This window comes from Moschus berezovskii, chromosome 27, assembly GCF_049115385.1.
Source record: "Moschus berezovskii isolate FMDL1 chromosome 27, NW_MosBer_1.0, whole genome shotgun sequence".
Taxonomy (NCBI): Eukaryota; Metazoa; Chordata; class Mammalia; order Artiodactyla; family Moschidae; genus Moschus; species Moschus berezovskii.
Genome location: NC_142486.1, coordinates 3859242 through 3878107, shown reverse-complemented (window position 1 = coordinate 3878107; position 18866 = coordinate 3859242). Strand labels below are relative to the sequence as shown.

At 56.2% G+C, this 18866-nt stretch overlaps 1 protein-coding gene across 6 annotated transcripts; it reads left to right on the top strand.

Moving 5' to 3' along the window:
* The first annotated feature begins 282 nt into the window (after positions 1-282).
* On the top strand, positions 283-6497 carry ZNF853 (zinc finger protein 853). Of its 6 annotated transcripts, none has more exons than XM_088833006.1 (4): positions 400-532; positions 687-897; positions 1653-1775; positions 4462-6497. In XM_088833006.1, the coding sequence occupies exons 2-4, from the start codon at positions 885-887 to the stop codon at positions 6357-6359; spliced, it is 2034 nt and encodes a 677-aa protein (XP_088689132.1). In that variant the 5' UTR covers positions 400-532; positions 687-884; the 3' UTR covers positions 6360-6497. The 6 variants fall into 6 exon arrangements, with proteins under 6 accessions (XP_055266323.2, XP_088689132.1, XP_055266321.2 ...); XM_055410346.2 differs by lacking the exon at positions 687-897 and adding an exon at positions 3711-3798 and having other exon boundaries at positions 407-532; XM_055410344.2 differs by lacking the exon at positions 400-532 and adding an exon at positions 3711-3798 and having other exon boundaries at positions 539-897; positions 1658-1775.
* Positions 6498-18866: the final 12369 nt, after the last annotated feature.

Sequence of the window (18866 nt, the reverse complement as noted above, 5' to 3'; positions counted from 1 at the left end):
TCAGCGGGCTGCCGAGCCCGGCTGGGAGCCTCCCCCGCACTCGCGCGGCCACAGTCGCCAACCCGGGCGCGCGGGCGCGCACACCCGGGGATGCTGCGGGGCGCGCTGCTCCCGGCCCCGGGCGCCCCCGGCTCGCGCCCCCCGCGCGGGGTGAGTGGCCGGGCCGGGAAGGGTTAAGCCCACCGAGCTCGCGGCGGCCTAGAGCGGCGGCGGCGGCGGGGGCCGGGGCGCGGGGGACAGGATGCGGATGCCGGGGGGACTTCCTGTGCCGGCCCCCGCCGCCCCCGCCGCCGCCCCCGGCCCGGCCGCTGCCGGCTCGGACGCTCGGGCGGCCGGTCGCACGCTCTGGCGGGCGGGCGAGCGCACGGGGACCCCAGCCCGGCCGCGGCGCCCGGCCCCCGCACGCCTTCCGCGCGGCCCGGCCCGGCCCAGGCCGTCCGCCCGCCGGCTCCCGGCACCTGTGGCCGCGGGCAGATCCCCGGCCGGCTCCGCGCTGCCCCGGGCTGGAACGACACCGGTCCACCGCCCACAGGTCCGCCCCCGGTCCGCCCTCGGCGCCCGCGATGGTCCCGCCCTGAGCCCCGCACTGGTTCGGGGTTCTGTCTCCCGCCACCGTCCCCTGCCCCGGGGGGCCCACACCAACTTCTGCTCTTGAACTCCGCTCTGCCCACCTTCTGTTGGCCCAGGGCGACCTCGGCAACCCTGACAGCGACAGACCCTCCCGCCCGAGTGACCAGAAAGGCCCCCCGGGTGGCCCAGCGCCTCCCCGGCTCTTTCTGGATGAGGGCGCCTGGCGAAGGAGCTGGCTGAACCCTCTGGCCTTCACCTTCCATTCTCTGCTGACCACACCTCCCCTAGCGCCCAGGCTGCCCGCAGAGCAGGCGATGCTTGTGCCAGGTGAGGCCCAGGCGTGTAGGTCAGCAGGGTGAATCAGGGACGCTTTTCTTAAGAGGGTTGGGCTGGATTCTTCGAAGCTAGAGGGACCTGGAGCCATCCTGGAGGGTACCGCCACAGGGGTCCCTCGGGGGGACGCTGGAGAGAGGCGGGGAGCCCTGCGGACCTCAGGATCGCTGGGGCACAGGGCCAGTCCAGCGGCCCTCCTGTTGCGGGGCTTGTAGTGCTCCAGGAACCTGGCTTCCTGGGAACTGAGGTGGCACCTGGACGGACTCACATGGCCCGGAACTGGCGGTCTGCTGGTGACCTGGGAAGACTGGGCGAATTCCCAGAGCAGCTTGGGAGGCAAGAGACCAGGGAATTGGATAGACTTGTCCGTGCTTTGAGGGGTCCAGGGGAGTGTGAGATGGAGATGAACAAACAAGCCTTTTTTCCTGTAAACTTCCCCAAACGTCCTTTCTGGGAGTGCACCTAGCCATCATCTCTCATCATCGGTGATGAGCAGCTGCAAGGGCTGCCCCAGGCAGGAGGCTGAACGTGGGCCCTGCACGAAGTCAGGAGAGTCAGGACTCCCTGTGCATGGGATCCGGTCCTGGGAGCAGGGCCTCCAGCCACCCTTGCTCATCCCTTTCCCGGCCGTGGACCACACCGTCCTCCTTTCCGGCGGGGGTGAGCTGCCAACCTGCGGGCAGCAAGGCATCAGGGCCCCTGGCCCAGGGCTCCCCGCCGGTCTGAACGGCTTCCTTCCTTCCCCTCAGCACAGCCAGCTCCCCAGGATCTCGGTCTGACCGCCAGGATGAAGGTGAGGCGGGCAACCAAGACCTCCGTGCGGAAGCCTCGCCGTCTTAAAGATGGGGGCCTGGGACTCGACACCCCCTCAGGTAAGGGGCTAAGCGGGGGGCACCTCTGACCTCCTGAACCAGGAGATGGTCCTCAGGTCCCTGGCAAGGATCCTTTGACCAAGCCCCAGGCCTGCTGAGAGGGAGCTCTGAAGGTTGGCAAGCAGCCTGCTGTCTGGGGTGTGGCGGGCAGGCTGCAACCCCTCACGTCAGCAGGGTCACCTCGGGGTTTTCTGAGGCCTCCGTCGGGCTGCGGTGTTGCTGGTGAGGGCTGCCTGGCGGTGCGCACACTTAGCTCCCGTCCCCCACCTGGATGCGTGCTGACTGGGAACCGCCTCCGGTTCCCCAGGGCTCACACAACCTGTTTCCTCCCTCTCTCATCCCTGATTCTGGACTCAAGGTCCCAGATTGAATTCAGGGGCTGAGGGGCACCCTTGTCACACCTGGTCATGTGGCTTTTCTTTTCTCTGGCCTCTGGTTTGTCTGCTTTTCCTTGACTTCTGCCTGCTTCCATCCATCTTTCTCTCCTTTTTCCCAGAGGCAAATGTGGCCTCGCAGAACGTTCCAAGACCTGCCCCGCCCCCTACTCTTGGCAAATCTTCCAAGGCAGTCGTGCTCACGGGAGCCACCTCCCCACTCTGTGCTTTGAGAGCACTGAGTGAGGGGCTGGGCGGGGTTGAACAGATCATGAGAAGGACCAAAAGAACTGGAGGCGTTGGATGGGAATGTGTGGGCTCAACTAGGACCCTTGACCTTCCACCACACATACCCATCCCCCCACCCCCACCACCAGCTTCCCCATGTGGCTTGTGAGATAGGAGTTCCCCGACCAGGGATTGAACCCACACCCTCTACAGTAAGAGCTCAGAGTCCTAATCACCACCAGGGAATTCCCAGGACTGTTGGCTTAAATACTCAACTGACAAAAATCTCGCGAGAGCAAACACATCAGATGACACTTGGGTATACATTTACCAGAATATCGTTGTTAACAGCGTGCAAATGCCATGAGAAGCAGGGAGTGGTCGTTTGGCCAAGCACTGTCCTAGAAATGAGAGGACCTACCCAGAGGGGTGATGAGTCCCAGCTGCCCCCAGACGTGGTAGGAGAAGGGAGTGCCCATGTGAACTTGGATTTGCCAGGACAACAGGTTGTCTGTGATGGTCTGTCTTCCCTCACTTCCCACATATTCCCACTTGGTGTGAGTGTGTAAGGAAAATGCACTCACTGATCCATTAGCCTAAGTGAAGGGTCTTGGGAATAGATTTTCTAAGAGGGAATTATTTACATGTAGATATCCCTTGATTTTATGAAATCAGTATATTCCTGGAAAATCAGCCAGAAAGCAAAATGGGGTCAACCAAACCTCTACTTCCCATTCCAAAGTTGAAAATATGATGCTCAGGGAAAAACAGATGTTGAATCAGACTTGGGAACGGAGAAGGCCTCTTTGGGCTTTCTGAGAGCACAGTGTGCTCAGAGCGAGAAACTGTGTGTGGATTTTGTGGCATGTAGCAGCGAGGTGAGTCCTGTATAGCGGAGCTTACTGTCCGTTGCGCACCGTGCTGGGGCTGTGCGTTTATCCCCTCTAATTTTCCACAATTTCCCCAAAAGGGGTTTAGCTCCTTTAAGCAGATGGGGAACCTCAGGTTCCCAGGGGTTAAGTAACTGGCCAGTTGCCATGTAAACTTGGGGTTGTGAGTTGTTCCTTTCCATCCGAGAATTAACAGTCTAAAGCACTTCCAGCCTCGGACTTCCCTGAGGTCTAGCGGTTGAGACTCCGCATTTCTAATGCAGGGGACTCGGGTTCCACTCCTGGTTGGGGAACTAAGATCCTACATGCTGAGTGGTGCAGCCAGAAAACAAACAAGCAGACCACTTTCAGTCTAAAGACTATTTCAAATGGAGCTAGTTGTATCCTTGGTATTAATATTTCCAAACTGCTTGCTAATTTTCAAACTAATTCCTAACCCACAGGGAGAGGGATTTTTCAAGCACCTACTAGGGGTGATGCCGGGGCCCTTCCTGCTTCACTCATTAAGCTGGCAGTGTGGGGATGACAAAGGTACGTTCCAGACCAGGAGGGCCCTGAACCTGCAGGAGGTTAGCCAGTTGCTACCTGGTAGAATTACTGGGCACCTCCCACCTGGAAACCTTGTGTTCTCTGACTTTGGTGATTTTTAGAAACTGCCGTGGAAACACTTCCAGGCAGCCTGACAGAAATTCTTTATTATATATAGAGAGGGTGAGTTTCATTTGTTTCAAGTGTGACCTCTGACTGAGGTCAGAGTTCAGCATGGGCTTGTGACTTAGCCATGGGAATGGCAGGTTCACAGATTCCTCTCAGATGGTGGTTAGGCCCAAAGGACTTTTCAGGGAGTGGTGTTGGGGAGCCCAGGGACCCAGGGTGGTGTCACTGCCGAGGTCTAAGCATCGAGCCTGTGTGGAAAAAGGCCCCGAGGAGAGGTTGGGGTCCAGAGTGATGTGTCCAGCTAGCTGTCCCTTGGATACATTTCTAAGCCAACTCCACACCGCTGGGCATTTCCCTTTCTATCATGCTGCCATTGTCACACGGTCCCGTGTTTTGGGGGTCCCTGCTGAGGGCTCAGGAGCGTATTGTAGTGACTATACATGCATGGGGCAGGGTAAGGAAGGACATCATGGGAGTCTAAACCAGAGAGCTGACTCCAGATCTTTCTCACCTGGCTTCCTGCCATTCCCACTCCAGGTGGCAGCGGTGGGAGTGAGAGTCAGGAGGGAGAAAATGCTCAGGAGAGGAGCAGCAGCCCACCACGGCCAGCAATGTCAGCTCCCAAGCGGGCCAGTGAAGTTGCTGAGGAGACCATGTCAGGACGGCAGAAGCTGCAAGCCCAACAGTTAAAACAGCAGCTAGAGCAGCAGCCACAGAACCAAGGGTCAGGACCTCAGCCAGAGTCGCAGCAGCAGCAAGATGGGCAAGAGCCACTGCCCCAACTGCAGCCAGAATTGCAGGAAGAACCCCAGTCTGCGCAACAGGGGCCGCTGAAACCGCGGCTGCGGCTGATGCCACGGCAGAAACAGTCACGGGAGCAGCACAGGCAGGTGCGACGGCGGTCACGGCTGCGGCAGGAACGGTTCCAGCGGCAGGAACTGCAGGAAAAGCCCCCGTGTGTGCAGTGTGAGCAGCAGAAGCAGCTGCAGAGGCAGGAACAATCAGAGGAGGGGCAACTGCAAGAACAGCAGCTGCCACAGCTGCAGCAGGAGCTGCAACAGGACTTACAGCAGGGATGGCCACAGCTGCCGCAAGCAGTGCAGCAGCCACAGCAGCTACAACAGCAGGAGCCGTTACAACCACAGCAGGAGCAGCTACAATCACAGCAGGAGTCATTGCAACCACAGCAAGAACAGTTGCAGCTGCTGCAGCAGCAGCAAGAACAGTTCCAGCACCAAGAACAGTTGCAGCAACAGCTGTTGCAGCAGCAAGAGTTGCAGCAGCAGCAACAGCAGGAACAGTTACAACCACATCAGGAGCAGTTACAGTTGCAGCAGCAGCTGCAGAAGCAGCAGGAACAGTTGCAGATGCTGCAGCAGCAGCAAGAACAGCTGGAGTTGTTGCTGCAACAGCAGCTGCAGTTGCAACAGCAGCTGCAGCCCCGGTCCCTGGGGCCAGAGGAGGAGGAGGAGGTGGAGCTGGAGCTCATGCCGGTGGACATGGAGTCCGATCAGGAGCTGGAGCGGCAGCGGCAGGAGCTGGAACGGCAGCAGGAGCAGCGGCAGCTGCAGCTCCAACTGCAGGAGCAGTTGCAGCAGCTGGAGAAGCAGCTGGAGCAGCAGCTGGCGCAGCCCCCGGAGGTGCAGCTGGAGCTGACACCGGTGGAGCCTGGGGTCCACCCGCCTGAGCTGCAGCTGGAACTGACCCCCGTGCCGCCCGAGCTGCAGCTGGAGCTGGTGCCGGCCGCCGCGGGGGCGCCCGCCGCGGTGGTGGTGGCGCCCCCGGGCTACGTGGTGCTGCAGGAGCTGATGGTGCTGCCGGCGGCCGTGTCGGCGCCCTCGATTGTGGCCGTCCCGGGCCCGCCGGTCGGCGCGGCCCTGACGCCGGCCCGGCCGGCGCGGCGGCGGCGGCGCGCCCGGGACCGGCCGACCATCTGCGGGGAGTGCGGCAAGGGCTTCAGCCGCAGCACGGACCTGGTGCGGCACCAAGCCACGCACACGGGCGAGCGGCCGCATCGCTGCGGCGAGTGCGGCAAGAGCTTCTCGCAGCACTCGAACCTGGTGACGCACCAGCGCATCCACACGGGCGAGAAGCCCTACGCCTGCCCGTACTGCGCCAAGCGCTTCAGCGAGAGCTCGGCGCTCGTGCAGCACCAGCGCACGCACACGGGCGAGCGGCCCTACGCCTGCGGCGACTGCGGCAAGCGCTTCAGCGTCTCGTCCAACCTGCTGCGCCACCGCCGCACGCACTCGGGCGAGCGGCCCTACGCCTGCGAGGACTGCGGCGAGCGCTTCCGCCACAAGGTGCAGATCCGCCGCCACGAGCGCCAGCTGCACGGCGCCGGCCGCTCCCGGGGCCTCGGCCTGCTCCGCGGCGCGCGCGCGGCCGCCGGGGGCACCCCGCGCGCCGAGCCGGCGGCGGGCAAGGCGCCCTGACCCGGGGTCGGGGCTGGGGACGCGGGCGCCAAGGTCGGGGAGGGCGCCGCTTCCCCCGCACCCGGGAAGCACCGCGCGCGCTTGGAAGTCTTGACCACGTGCCGCAACGTCTGGAATATCGCTGGGACATCGCTGGCATCCTTCTTCCGGGCCAGCTGAGTGACGGACCGATCCACCCTCGGCAGCACTCCACGGGAGGAAATCGACGAGGCTAAAGCGGCACGGAGGTGGCACATTACTGCCCACAGCACATGGTTCAGGGTCGTCTTCAGGTACCAATGGGTGAGAAGTTGGCCAGTTTCTCCTCTGGGGAAATTGGACTTGACTGGAGTTGACAGCCACGGGGGAAAACTCCCAACGGCAGGTCGAGACGGTGGGTGACATTCGGCAGAGCTCCAACACTAACCAGGGAAGCCGACATATGTGGTATAACACATGTAAAAGGGCCCTGGTGAAAATTATTTCATGGGGGAAGAGGAAATTTATCTGCACTACGTAGAAAACTGATCAAGGCATTCAATTGTCCTTTTCGGCTTTTGCCTTGAAAATACTTCCGCGAATGAAAGTTCATCAGGGTGGATGAAATCCTGATGTAAATATTTTGTGTTCATGAACACAGAGTCCCAGCGTCCACTGGGTCAATGTGCAAAGGCCAGGAAGTCCACTCTGGGTGAAGGTGAAACCTTCCCTCCAGGGCCACACCCAAACAAGCCTCCGAGGCAGGCGCTGGGGTATTCCCTGGCTCACAGTCGGTCTTTAAATCGTCTTGAGTAGAAACCGGGGGGCGGAAGCAGAGGGCATCCTGTAAGTGCTGTCCAAGGTCCTAAGGGGTGATGCCTCCATCGCTCCCAAAGATCTCCCTGTAGCCCCCGCCTGCCTTGCCTTCTCAGAAGCCAGTGCACCCACTGCGGCTTGGGGGCTGGGACCTTGAGATGCAGGGGCAGGTTCTCCCAGGCCAGGCTGCGCAGAGGTCCGGCCCGAGTAGACCCTGCCTCATCACTGGGGGTCAGAAGGAGAATGCTGGGGATAAGGACAGGAGGCAACAGAAATGCTCTTTATGGCGACTTTGTAAACGTCTGGGGGTCAGTCGGAGCAGCAGCGATCTCGATGTCTTGTGGGAGGGCAGGATGATGTGGGGGCACCTGATACCTCTGGTCCTTCTGGCCCTTCCTGCTCCTGACTCCCACACGTGGCTCCTTAGACGCTGCCTGACTCCCTTCCCTGCTTCTCCTTTACTGACACAGCCTGCTCCGTTTTACCAACATGTTGGTAAGTGGGAAAATAAACAAAAATGAGGAAACACCTTGTCCTGTCTTTGCGCTTTCACCTCTGGATTTTACAGGGCTTCATTTCTCTGTCACATTTTGCCCGTTGCTCTAGAAGCAGACAACTTCGTATTCAGACCCATGCACAGCTCCGCACCCCAGACCCTTCCTTCTAGCCTGAGATTCTTGGCCAGGGATGGGCTTATTCAGTAAAACTCTCCTGGGAGGGACGGGGACCAGAAAGTGGATGCTGGAGGAAGCCGGTTTTGGGCGTCTTCTCTGGACAAGTTTTGAAGCTTGAGATGCGGGGACTGCTGTGACAGTAGCGAGTGTGCTGGGTCACCTGGAAGGGTGTCGAGGGGACTGAGGCCCCTCCCAGCCCTGAGAGTCCCTGGCTCTAAGACTCAACAGTCAAATGCTCTCAGATGCCTTTTTACCATCTTTGTCTCCCCTTGTCATCCAGCTTTTCTTTCAGCCGTCCCGCCCTCAGCTCTTCGTTGCTGGGTGACCCTGGGGGCTGCTGAAAGCTCTTGACCCACGTGTGCAGAGAGATGGATGAGAGACAGGTGTGGGAGGACGCTGTAAGCCAAGCTCCTCCTCTTCCAGCCAGCACCGCTTGGAGGCACGGATCATGTCTGTGGGATCCCATCTGAGCCTCTCTGCAGCGTTTGCCTTGAGGCTCACCCTTACTCTGCTTCCCTTCCTTGCCAGTCTTGTTTCCTTTACTCAGACACCCGCTGGGAGCAGGGCCTTAATAAGTCACTCACGCCTAAGTCCTTGTGTCAGGGTCTGCTTGTCAGGAGCCCACCTAAGACTGATGGTGCTGACAGTGGTCTTAGGAAGTGGAGTCCAAGGTGGGGACCGTGGGCTTGGACCACTCTCCCATCACAGCAACAGGCTCTCCCTGTCGTGACTCCCGGCTGCTATCACAGGACAGGCCAGGATACCAGGTGAGAGGGGCTGCCCAGCTCATGTGGCATCCTGAGGACTTGGGAGTTGCGAGAGAATGGTTATTCTAGGGGCTGTGGGATTGGTTGGTTTTGCTGAGCACCACTGAAGCCATGATGCAGGTGAAAGAGGGGCTCAGGATCACAGTAATCAGCTGAAAGCCCAGAGGGACAATCAGGAGGCCTCCGTGCCGCAAAGAAACTCAGTTCCTCCTGCTGAGGACCGACTACCAAAGACCAGGAATGGGGCCTGAGGCAAGAGGAATGAAACTTCTGGATAGGATTGGGGATGTCCCTGAGCACACAATCCCCCCAACTCTATGGGCCTGTGAAAGTGGCCCGATTTCCCTGGCTAAAAACACCAGCTGTGGGGACTTGCCTGGTGGTCCAGTGGTTAAGAATCCACCTGGCAATGCGGGGTATGCAGGTTTGATCCCTGGTCAGGTAATTTAAGATCCCCTATGAGGAACGCTGGGCTGGAAGAAGCACAAGCTGGAATCAAGATTGCCGGGAGAAATATCAATAACCTCAGATATGCAGATGACACCACCCTTATGGCAGAAAGTGAAGAGGAACTAAAAGGCCTCTTGATGAAAGTGAAAGAGGAGAGTGAAAAGGTTGGCTTGAAGCTCAACATTCAGAAAACAAAGATCATGGCATCTGGTCCCATCACTTCATGGGAAATAGATGGGGAAACAGTGGAAACAGTGTCAGACTTTAATTTTTGGGCTCCACAATCACTGCAGATGCTGATTGCAGCCATGAAATTAAAAGACGCTTACTCCTTGGAAGGAAAGTTATGACCAACCTAGATAGCATATTATAAAGCAGAGACATTACTTTGCCAACAAAGGTCCATCTAGTCAAGGCTATGGTTTTTCCCGTGGTCATGTATGGATGTGAGAGTTGGACTGTGAAGAAAGCTGATCACCGAAGAATTGATGCTTTTGAACTGTGGTGCTGGAGAAGACTCTTGAGAGTCCCTTGTACTGCAAGGAGATCCAACCAGTCCATTCTAAAGGAGATCAATCCTGGGTGTTCATTGGAAGGACTGATGCTAAAGCTAAAACTCCAATACTTTGGCCACCTCATGCGACAAGTTGACTCACTGGAAAAGACTCTGATGCTGGGAGGGATTGGGGGCGGGAGGAGAAGGGGACAACAGAGAGTGAGATGGCTGGATGGCATCACCGACTCGATGGACATGAGTTTGAGTGAACTCCGGGAGTTGGTAATGGACAGGGAGGCCTGGCGTGCTGTGATTCATGGGGTTGCAAAGAGTTGGATATGACTGAGCGAGTGAATTGAACTGAACTGAACTGATGCCATGGAGCAATTAAGCCTGCATGCTGCAATTCCTGAAGCCTGTGTGCCACAACTAGAGAGTCTGGAAGCTGCCATGAAAGATCCTGCATGATGCTGCAACAAAGGCCTGCTGCAGCAAAGAAAGAAACTGTAGTTTAAAAGCATCAGCTGTGCCTCTTACCTTGTCCAGAGACGGTTGAGGCAGATGTTTTTCAAGACACTACTTGCCCTCCTGTAATGAGGTCCTAGGCCCAGCATGGCTTGGCTGGGGCAGTGCTGGCTCTGCCAAGAGTGGGGAGGGGTTATTTGCCAAAGGAGCTGCAAGTCCTGGCTAATACCTCCCGGCAGGAACCAGGGAAGTACACTCAGGAGTGGATCTAGAAGGTGAGGGGCTGGGAGTGGGTGGCATTTTAGGCTGGAGATTAAGACATGCTTCTGGGGCTTCCCTGGTGTCTCAGTGGTAAAGAATCCGCCTACCAATGCAGGGATACGGGTTTGATCCCTGGGTCGGGAAGATCCAATATGCTGCAGATCTACTAATTACATGCGCCACAGTTATTGAACCTGTGATCCAGAGCCTGGGAGCCACAACTACTGAGGCTCGAGGACCCTAGAGCCCTTGCTCCCCAACAAGAGGAGCCGCCGCATGAGAAGCCCAAGCACTGCAGCTGGAGTAGCCCCCACTCAGCACAACTAGAGAAAAGCCTGTGCAGCAACAAAGACTCAGCACAGCCAAAAATAAATGAAATAAAAAGACATGCTTCTGTGTCCTCTTGGGCCTGAGAAGGAGCCCCAGGAAATTTGCCTTGCAGTCCTTACCTCCTCCTTCTGACTTGGTGACAAACTTCCAGAGGTGACGCAGGTGTATGCAGGACCAATACCACATGTATGGTACCTTGGAACAAATTTTAAAATGTGTCACTGTTCCCAGTGGAGATAGCCCACTCCAGGGCCACGGCTTTGTAGCGGGGAGGCAGGTTCCCTCAGAGCCTTGGCCCTGGCGAGGGCTCCACCCCATCTCCTCCTGGCATTTTCAGCCACCAAATCGAGTGGTTCTTTGTCCTGAGTCAGCCTTTACCAGGTTCTGTCCTGAGCCCTAACCCTCAGTCACGGGGGAGCTCTGCTTTTCTGGATTTATATCACACCTTGTCTGTTCTGTGCTGGCAGCCACCAGTTAGATGTGACTAATTCATGTGTGTTGAGAGATATCAAGGGAAAATTAAAGACAAAAACATTAAGGAGTTTGACTTGGGGAATTTTGTAACGGAGTTCAGACCTTACAAGCCTGGCTCATCAAGTGAAAAAAAAATACAGTGGGAAAAATTAACCACCCCCCAAATTACTGAGAGTATAATTAGTCTCAACTTTTCATATAATGATCACATCTGCAAGGGTTTGAAAAAGGTAGGGAGAAGATTGTTTCTATGAGGGGGCTGGGAAAGGGCTCAAGGTTTTACCTACTTTGGGCACTTGTGTGAGACAGAGGAGCTAAGTATGAAGTCCTTTCTGTCTCTTTGGGATGTGTTAGTCACATTAATGGCAGTAGGGAGGGCTGTCATTTTTCTTTCTTATCAGGTAAATATCTCTGGACTGACCCTGGGCTGTACTTATGCCATATCAGGGACTGGCTGGCTAAGCCCAGAAGTCTCTGGTAAAACGAAGACTCTCCAGGGTTTTAAAGTCAAATCTATAAAACAGAAAAGAGTTCAACCCTTAGTGCCGTCTTTGCTTCCTTTGAGTCAGCTTGGCATCTTTTAGAAACTAGCGATGGTCCTCTTGTGAGGACTTGGGAATTGGAATTCTGGCTGCCAGTTACTATGTGACAGCTTCACTTGCCAGTAACAAGGAAGCAAGAGTATCCATTGTTCCTGGTTGTTGTATGTCAAACAGGTAAAATAATACATGCAAACAAACCTAACATACAGTAGACACTTGGAATATATGTGTTGCATCTAAAGCAAGAAACCAACACATACTCTTTCCTCTGGTTGGATTTTCTATGAGATGAGGCTTTCTACTATCCCAAGGTTTAAAAGTTTAGACATTGTAGAAATGAGGACTTTGTGAGGCCCCCAGATGGTAGAAGGGCATAGTGATGCCCTTAGGATTCTCCCTTGTAGGTTGAGTTTGGTAGGGTTCCAGGTGACTCTATCCAAGGCGGTGATATCAACCACCACGCAGGTATCTACCCAAAACTCTGAACCTGAGGACTCATTAGTCTCCTAGACTTGGACGTTCCGAAGATCTAAGGCTCAGTAAGTCCACGTGGAGCCCACCCCTGATTTCCCCCTTCGGTTTTGGCAGTACCATTCAAATTCTCCTGGAAAAGAAGTAACTTAATTTAGTTTATATGTTTGACTGCACTGTGTGGTATACAGAGATCTTAGTTCCCCAACCAGGGATTGAACCCATGCCCCCCGCGTTGGAAGCCTAGGGTCCTCACCACTGGTGTGTGTGTATGCTTAGTCGCTCAGTCATGTTCAAGTCTTTGCGACCCCATTCACTGTAGCCCAACCATACTCCTCTGTCTATGGGATTCTCCAGGCAAGAATACTGGAGTGGGTTGCCATTCCTTTCTCCAGGGTATCTTCCCGACCCAAGGATCGAACCCAGATCTCCTGCAACGCAGGCAGATTTCTTTACCACTGAACCACCCACCGGGGAAGCCCCCTAACCACTGGACCACCAGGGAATCCCCAAGGAGTAACTTTTAAACACATCAAAATTAGATTTAAGAAATCAAATTGTTTCCAATAAACAAATCTTATACTTTTGCTTTAATAAAATTTCCACTCTTGGATGTCTGTAAACAGCTTGGGGGATGCATATGAAAATGCATGCATTAAATAGAGTTCACGGCGGGAGTGGGGGTATCATCTGCCTAGTTCTTGCCTTGCCCTCCACGGGGCATGCTGGTGTTGAGGAGGCTGTCAGCCATCCAGTGCCTGTCATGGAGTTCATTCTGGGTGTCAGCCTTCCTGTGGTTCACCAGCAGGGACACGGGCTTGTGGGAGTTACGAGACATTTGGGTGCGTTTGGAATTCGTGAAATCCAGGATGGCTCTGTCTGAGCATATGGGCTTTGAGTCGGCCCCACCTCTGCACAGACTCATCCCCAGGTGCACACTGCCTTCAGGGGCTGGTTCTGCAGCTGGGCAGAGCTCACTCACACTAGGCTCCTAGGCCTTGCTTAGCTGACACCTCCTGCAGGACGCCCCCCTGGATTCCTTCTGGGTTCTCATGCTGTGGGCTGGCAAAGCATCTGACACTGAGGAGTGCTGACCAATGTCTCCGCCCAGCCTCCACACACCCCTGCTGGAGGGAGAGGACAGTAGTGCCACCGTCAGAGAGAACCAGAGCCGGACAGTGATCAAAGCAGTAAAAAGAAACTGTACGCAAGACCTAAGGCAATAGGAGAAAAGCGGGCTCAGAACGGAAGCGGACTCAATCCTGAACACCGCAAGGACAAGCGGAGATTCACAGCCAAGGTGCAAGGTAGCAGGAAGCTGCTGGATGGAAAATTACTAAGAGGAAAGGAACATCAGGGGCGGGGTGGGGGGAGTTCTGGTTAAACAGACCTGACAGGATTCTTGCTGAAGGCAGGCCAGGGTGTTCAGACATCACCTAGGGAATGGTGGGGGTGAGGACTCTGATCAGATATGACGGTGATCTGATACCCAGGGTGAGGATTCCGGCGAAACCGACTTGACAGGATTTCTGCTAAAACTGGGCAACGCAGAGACAGACACGGGAGCCCCAAGGTGGATGAGGATCAGACTAAAAGTTTGGTGGAGGAGGGAGTCTTTTGCACACGTGGCTTGTGCCTCCTCTGTCTGCAGTCCACGCTCCACCCCTGCCTGTTCCTCTCTGCCTGGACTTGAACCTCTGCCCCTGATTGGTGGACATTTTTGTCATTTCTGTCTGCACCCAGGCTGGTGGGGAGCTGTTTGCTCTTTCTTTCTGCCCTCTGCCCTGTCCCCAGGCCCAGCATAACCACGCTTGCCCTGCACTGCTGGGTGAGGGGCTAGAATGGACTTGATGCCCAGGCAGGTGCAGGCATCTGACAGGGGGCTGGGGCAGGGAGTGGCTCCCTCTGCAAGGACGATGGGCAGGCTCCATCACAGCAGTGTCACAATCACAGAAGCAAGAGATGTTCCCAAAGTGATCAGGTTCCCTCTGTCGGCCATTCCCATTTCCATAGCTTAACTCTCATCTTGTGCTGGAGACTGAATGTTTGGGTCTGCCCCTTACCCCCGACTCGAATTCACATGTTGAAGCCTAACCCCTGCTGTAATATATGCCATCACTTTGGAGGAGGGGGACTGTGGGATGTGATTAGGTCATGAGGGTGCAGTCCTCATGAAGGCTATTAGTGCCCTTATAAAGGGGCCTCCAGAGAGATCACTCACCCTTCCCCCAACGTGAGGACTCAGCGAGGGGGCCCCAGCTCTGAACCAGGAAGAAGGTTGTCACTGGACGCTGAATCTGTCAACACTTTGACCTTGGACTTCCCAACCTCCAGACCTGGGAGAAATAAATGTTTCAGCTCCTCCATCTACGGTGACTTTGTTATAGCAGCCCAAATGGATTAAGATATTTTGTCACCTTGAAGCCCTGCCACTTTCCACCTGAGTCACTTCAACAGCCTTTGGACAGCACCCAGTCACCCACCTGGACCCCTGCCATTCCCACCCCCGCCATCCATCTTAACAAGTATGACCCACCTCTGCCTGATGCTTTTGTGGGCTTCCAGCTGCAATGGGACCCTGCCCCCTCCCTAGACCTGCCCCAAGTCCACCCACCCATCCCCCCGTCAACAGGTCTTGCTCAGGCCCGATCTCCCCTGTCCCCACTGCATCCCAGTCTCTGGCCATCTTTCAGGCTGGGCTGAAATGCCATCTATCCCCTGAAGGCATGGGGACCTCCTCACCACGTCCCCATATAGCTCTCACAGTTAGGACTCCAGGACTTGCCGTCTTCTGGGCTGGGAGGCCCTTCATCCCTCATTGCTGTGTTCCCCCTCCCCAGACCTGCAGGCGCAGGAGGAGTTCACGCTGAGGCAGCCCTTCCCCTGCTGCTTCCCCTCTGCCCAGCCCACCTCCACCAGTCTTACACCCTTTTAAAAATGTTTATTTGGCTGCACTGGGTACTGGGTCTTAGATGTGGCACCGGGGATATTTGACCTTTGTTGCAGCTTGTGGGGTCTAGTTCCCTGATCAGGGATGGAACCTGGGCCCCTAGCATGGGGAGCGTGGAGTCTTAGCCACTGGATCACCGAGGAAGTCTCTCCACCAGCCCCCTTTCAGCACTCCCAAGAGAAAGACCTCCAGCTCGAGGTTAGTGCTGGCTGGGCGAAGGGGCAGCGTCCAGTTTGGGCCTCTTTCTCATTCTTGCTGCTTCCTGCTCTCTCGGGCCGCACAGGCCCTGGCAGGCCCCGTCCGCCTCTCTCTCCTCCCTCTTTCTGGCTCAGAAGCAGCACGCTGGAGGGCGGACCAGCCCCAGTGCAGGCCCACTCACCCTCCTTTGCTCCGCAGATGGCCTTGTGTTGGCAGAGGTCTCGAGTGGGACTGGGCCCCCTTCCTTGGATGGTCCTTGTGTTTCTGGTTCATCAGCCACCCCTCAAAGAACCAGGCGACTGGCAGCACTGGGTACATCTAGATTTTCTCATGTCCCCAGACAGCATCAAACTCCTTGTTCATCTCCAGTCATCCACAGCATGGAATACCAATGCGTCATTTCCATTTATAATTGTGATCCCGGGGCTCTCTGTCAGGTAGGAGTGTAATGCTGAGTTTTGAGAGCCCCCAGTGGTAAAGAAGGTGAAAGTGAAAGTTGATCAGTCATGTCTGCCTCTTTGCGAGCCCATGGATGATACAGTCCATGGAATTCTCCAGGCCAGAATCCTGGAGTGGGTCGCCTTTCCCTGTTCCAGGAGATATTCCCAACTCAGGGACTGAACCCAGGTCTTCTGCATTGCAGGCAGATTCTTCACCAGCTGAGCCACCAGGGAAGCCCAAGAATACTGGAGTGGGTAGCCTATCCTTTCTCCAGCAGATCTTCCCAACCCAGGAACCGAACCAGGGTCTCCTGCATTGCAGGCTGATTCTTTACCAACTGAGCTATCCGGGAAGCCCCAGATGGTAAAGAATCTGTCTACAATGCAGGAGACAAGGCTTTGATCCCTGAGTCAGGAAGATCCCCTGGAGAAGACAATGGCTACCCACTCCAGTATTCTTGCCTGGAGAATTCCAAGGACAGAGGAGCCTGGCAGGCTACAGTCCATGGGATTAAAAAGAGTTGGACACAACTGAACAACTAATACTTTCAATGTAAATTCAGATCATCCTAAAGCCGAGTCTTCCTGTGGCTGGGGCTGGCACCTTAGCTGAGTCTAGACTCACCAGTTTGGTCACCAGGTTCTCCTGGGAACACAGTGACTCCCACTGGCCTTCTGGATTTTTTAATTGCTGGTCTCACCCCTGCTAGCCTCCCTCCCCCATCAGTTTTTGCACCTCGACCTGCAGCCCTTTTGCCCCCAGAAGGTTCTCACATGCTTCGACAAGATCCTTAGGGCTTGGTGAACCACGGGGCCATCTCCCCAACTCCCCACCACTGGAGTGAGCCCGGGGTCCCACGTTCATCCATGCACGATGCGTACGGGCCGAGTGTAAATGTGTGGACATACACCCAGATCAAAATCTCCCGTTGACAATGAGGGAAAAGCAGGGGTCGGGCGGCTGGCCTCAGAGGGTGCAAAGGATGCTGTTGAGAACCCACAGGAAGAGGTGGCCAGAGAGGTCAGTGGCCAGGACTGGTGAGTCCATGGAACCCAAGCACAGGGCCGCATGATGTTTCGAGGAATATCACTGCAAGATGGAGGAAACGGGGGAGGGGAGGAGGTGCGTCCAGGCTGGAAGCTGGGTCTCTGGTTCCCCAGCACCCCGTGAAGACAGGCCTGCCTGGCAGGGGTCCTACCCCAGGGTCTGTGCCCACAGGCACCTTTGGGCAGCCAGCTGTGACCCTTGGCAGCTCGGGACTTAGGTCCTTGGAAGAGTCAAGGCCAGGTGACTTCAGATCATGTGAGGCCCAAGCGTGGTCCATTTGGGACAGCCCTGAGTAGGCACAAAGGTGATGCCAGGCCTGCGGGGCAGGGAGGGGGTCACCTGCAGAGGCTCAGCCAGCCTGAGGCTGTTGGTGAGGCCCATACATCCAATCCAGGTCCAGTGGAGCGTAGGAACGGAGTTGGGTTGGATCACAAGAGTGGGGAATTGTATTTGATTCCAAAACAAACACAGACACTAAGGAGCCTGTCAAGCGGCTTAGGTTTTACTCTTACAGAAGAGTGGGCGGGCGCCCTGAGCACACCTGGCTCCTGCAGTCTCCGCAGGCGGGAGGCAGAGGAGGACTGGAAGCCGCACTGCGACCTGTGACACGCTGAGCACGGCGGGCTCCGTGACCTCCATGTGGACCGTCATTCAGTGTCCTGCACGGGACGAGCTTTGGGGACTCTGCCCTGTTACAGGGCAGGAGGAAGGAGAGGCTCCAGGGGTGGGGACGTGGGGAGGAGACCCTCAGGGAGGGGAGGAAACCTCAGGGCCTAGGGTGGCAGCCTCTGCTTGGCCTCGAGAGGCTGGTGGTCAGCTGAAGGAGGAGACTCGGGTAGGGACTGGGCAGGGGGATGCCACTCAGTGGGCAGAGTTGGTGGACCCCACAGCTGGGAACATCTGCAGAAATCAGGGAAGAAATCGGGTCTTAGGGGAGGGGTCAGATGGGAACAGGCCAAGAGGACATCTGAGCAGACGCTGGGGTGCTGTGGTGTCCCTGCCTGACAGGGTGGAGGGTTCGAAGACAGGGATGAGCTGTCAGTTCTCTGTTTCACCTGCCCCTCTCCCCGATTAGAGCTTCCGAGTCTGTTAAGAACCCTGGTTAAAAATTTGCCTGCAATGCAGTAGGCCCAGGTTGGATTCCTGGGTTGGGAAGAGCCCCTGGTGGAGGAAATGGCAACCCACTCCAGAATTCTTGCCTGGCAAATCCCATGGACAGAGGACCCCGGCGGCCTGTAGTCCATAGGGTCACAAGTGTCAGACATGACTTAGCAAATAAATTACCACCACCTCCTCCCCCATTTGTTTCCTATCTGGTTCTCGGGCCTGACTCTGACTGCATCCCCTGCCCCCCACATGAGGAGTGGACTTGACCAGTGGGCAGCACTGAGGGTGGGAAGGAGAGGACAGGGCTGGGGCAGGGGGGTGGGGGGGCAGTCGCACCCCTCCCCCACAACCCTAGCTCCCACCCAGTGACACCACCTCCCGCCTCCAGCTCCCTGCAGGCCCCACAGCCTCCTTCTCCGCCGGCCCCTTCAGGTCCAGGTGCCAGTCTCCGGTGACTCCATTCCCATTGCTCCCCTTTTCCTGGCTCTGCCGCTCTCCTGAGTTATCTCCCCTTCAGAGCTTCTCAATGGGACCACCTGGGGTGAAGGTGGGTAGGAAGGGGGTCCTGGAGGCCAAAGCACAGAGGCCCACAGGACCAGACGGGGAGTGCCATGGACAAGTGGGCCTGCAGAAAGGTGGGCGGGATGGTGGGCATGGAGCACCTCAAAGCCCAATCTCATCCACAGGGGCTGGTCACTGCTCAGGTCCCGGAGCAGGACCCTGCAAACCACAGGTGTGACACTGGCAGAACTTCTGATTTTTTTGCCATCTTTTAATAAGACCTTCAATTTTTAGTTTTTAAAGATTTTTTTCTTTTGATGTGGACCATGTTTAAAGTCTTTATTGAATTTGTTACAGTATTGCTTCCATTTTATGTTCTGGCTTTTTGGGATCGAGATGTATGGGATCTTACTTTCTTGACCAGGGATCAAACCCCTCACCCTCTGTATTGGAAGGCAAAGTCCTAACCACTGGACTGCCAGGGAAACTATATATATATATATGCTTTATTGAGCTATAACTGACATATAACATTGTATTCGTTTTAGGTGTCCAGTGT

Bases quoted from the DNA above. Each gene is read 5' to 3' on its own strand.
- ZNF853 (XM_088833006.1), top strand. The intron at 1,776-4,461 runs GTAAGGGGCTAA...TTCCCACTCCAG, and splicing joins GGGACTCGACACCCCCTCAG to GTGGCAGCGGTGGGAGTGAG.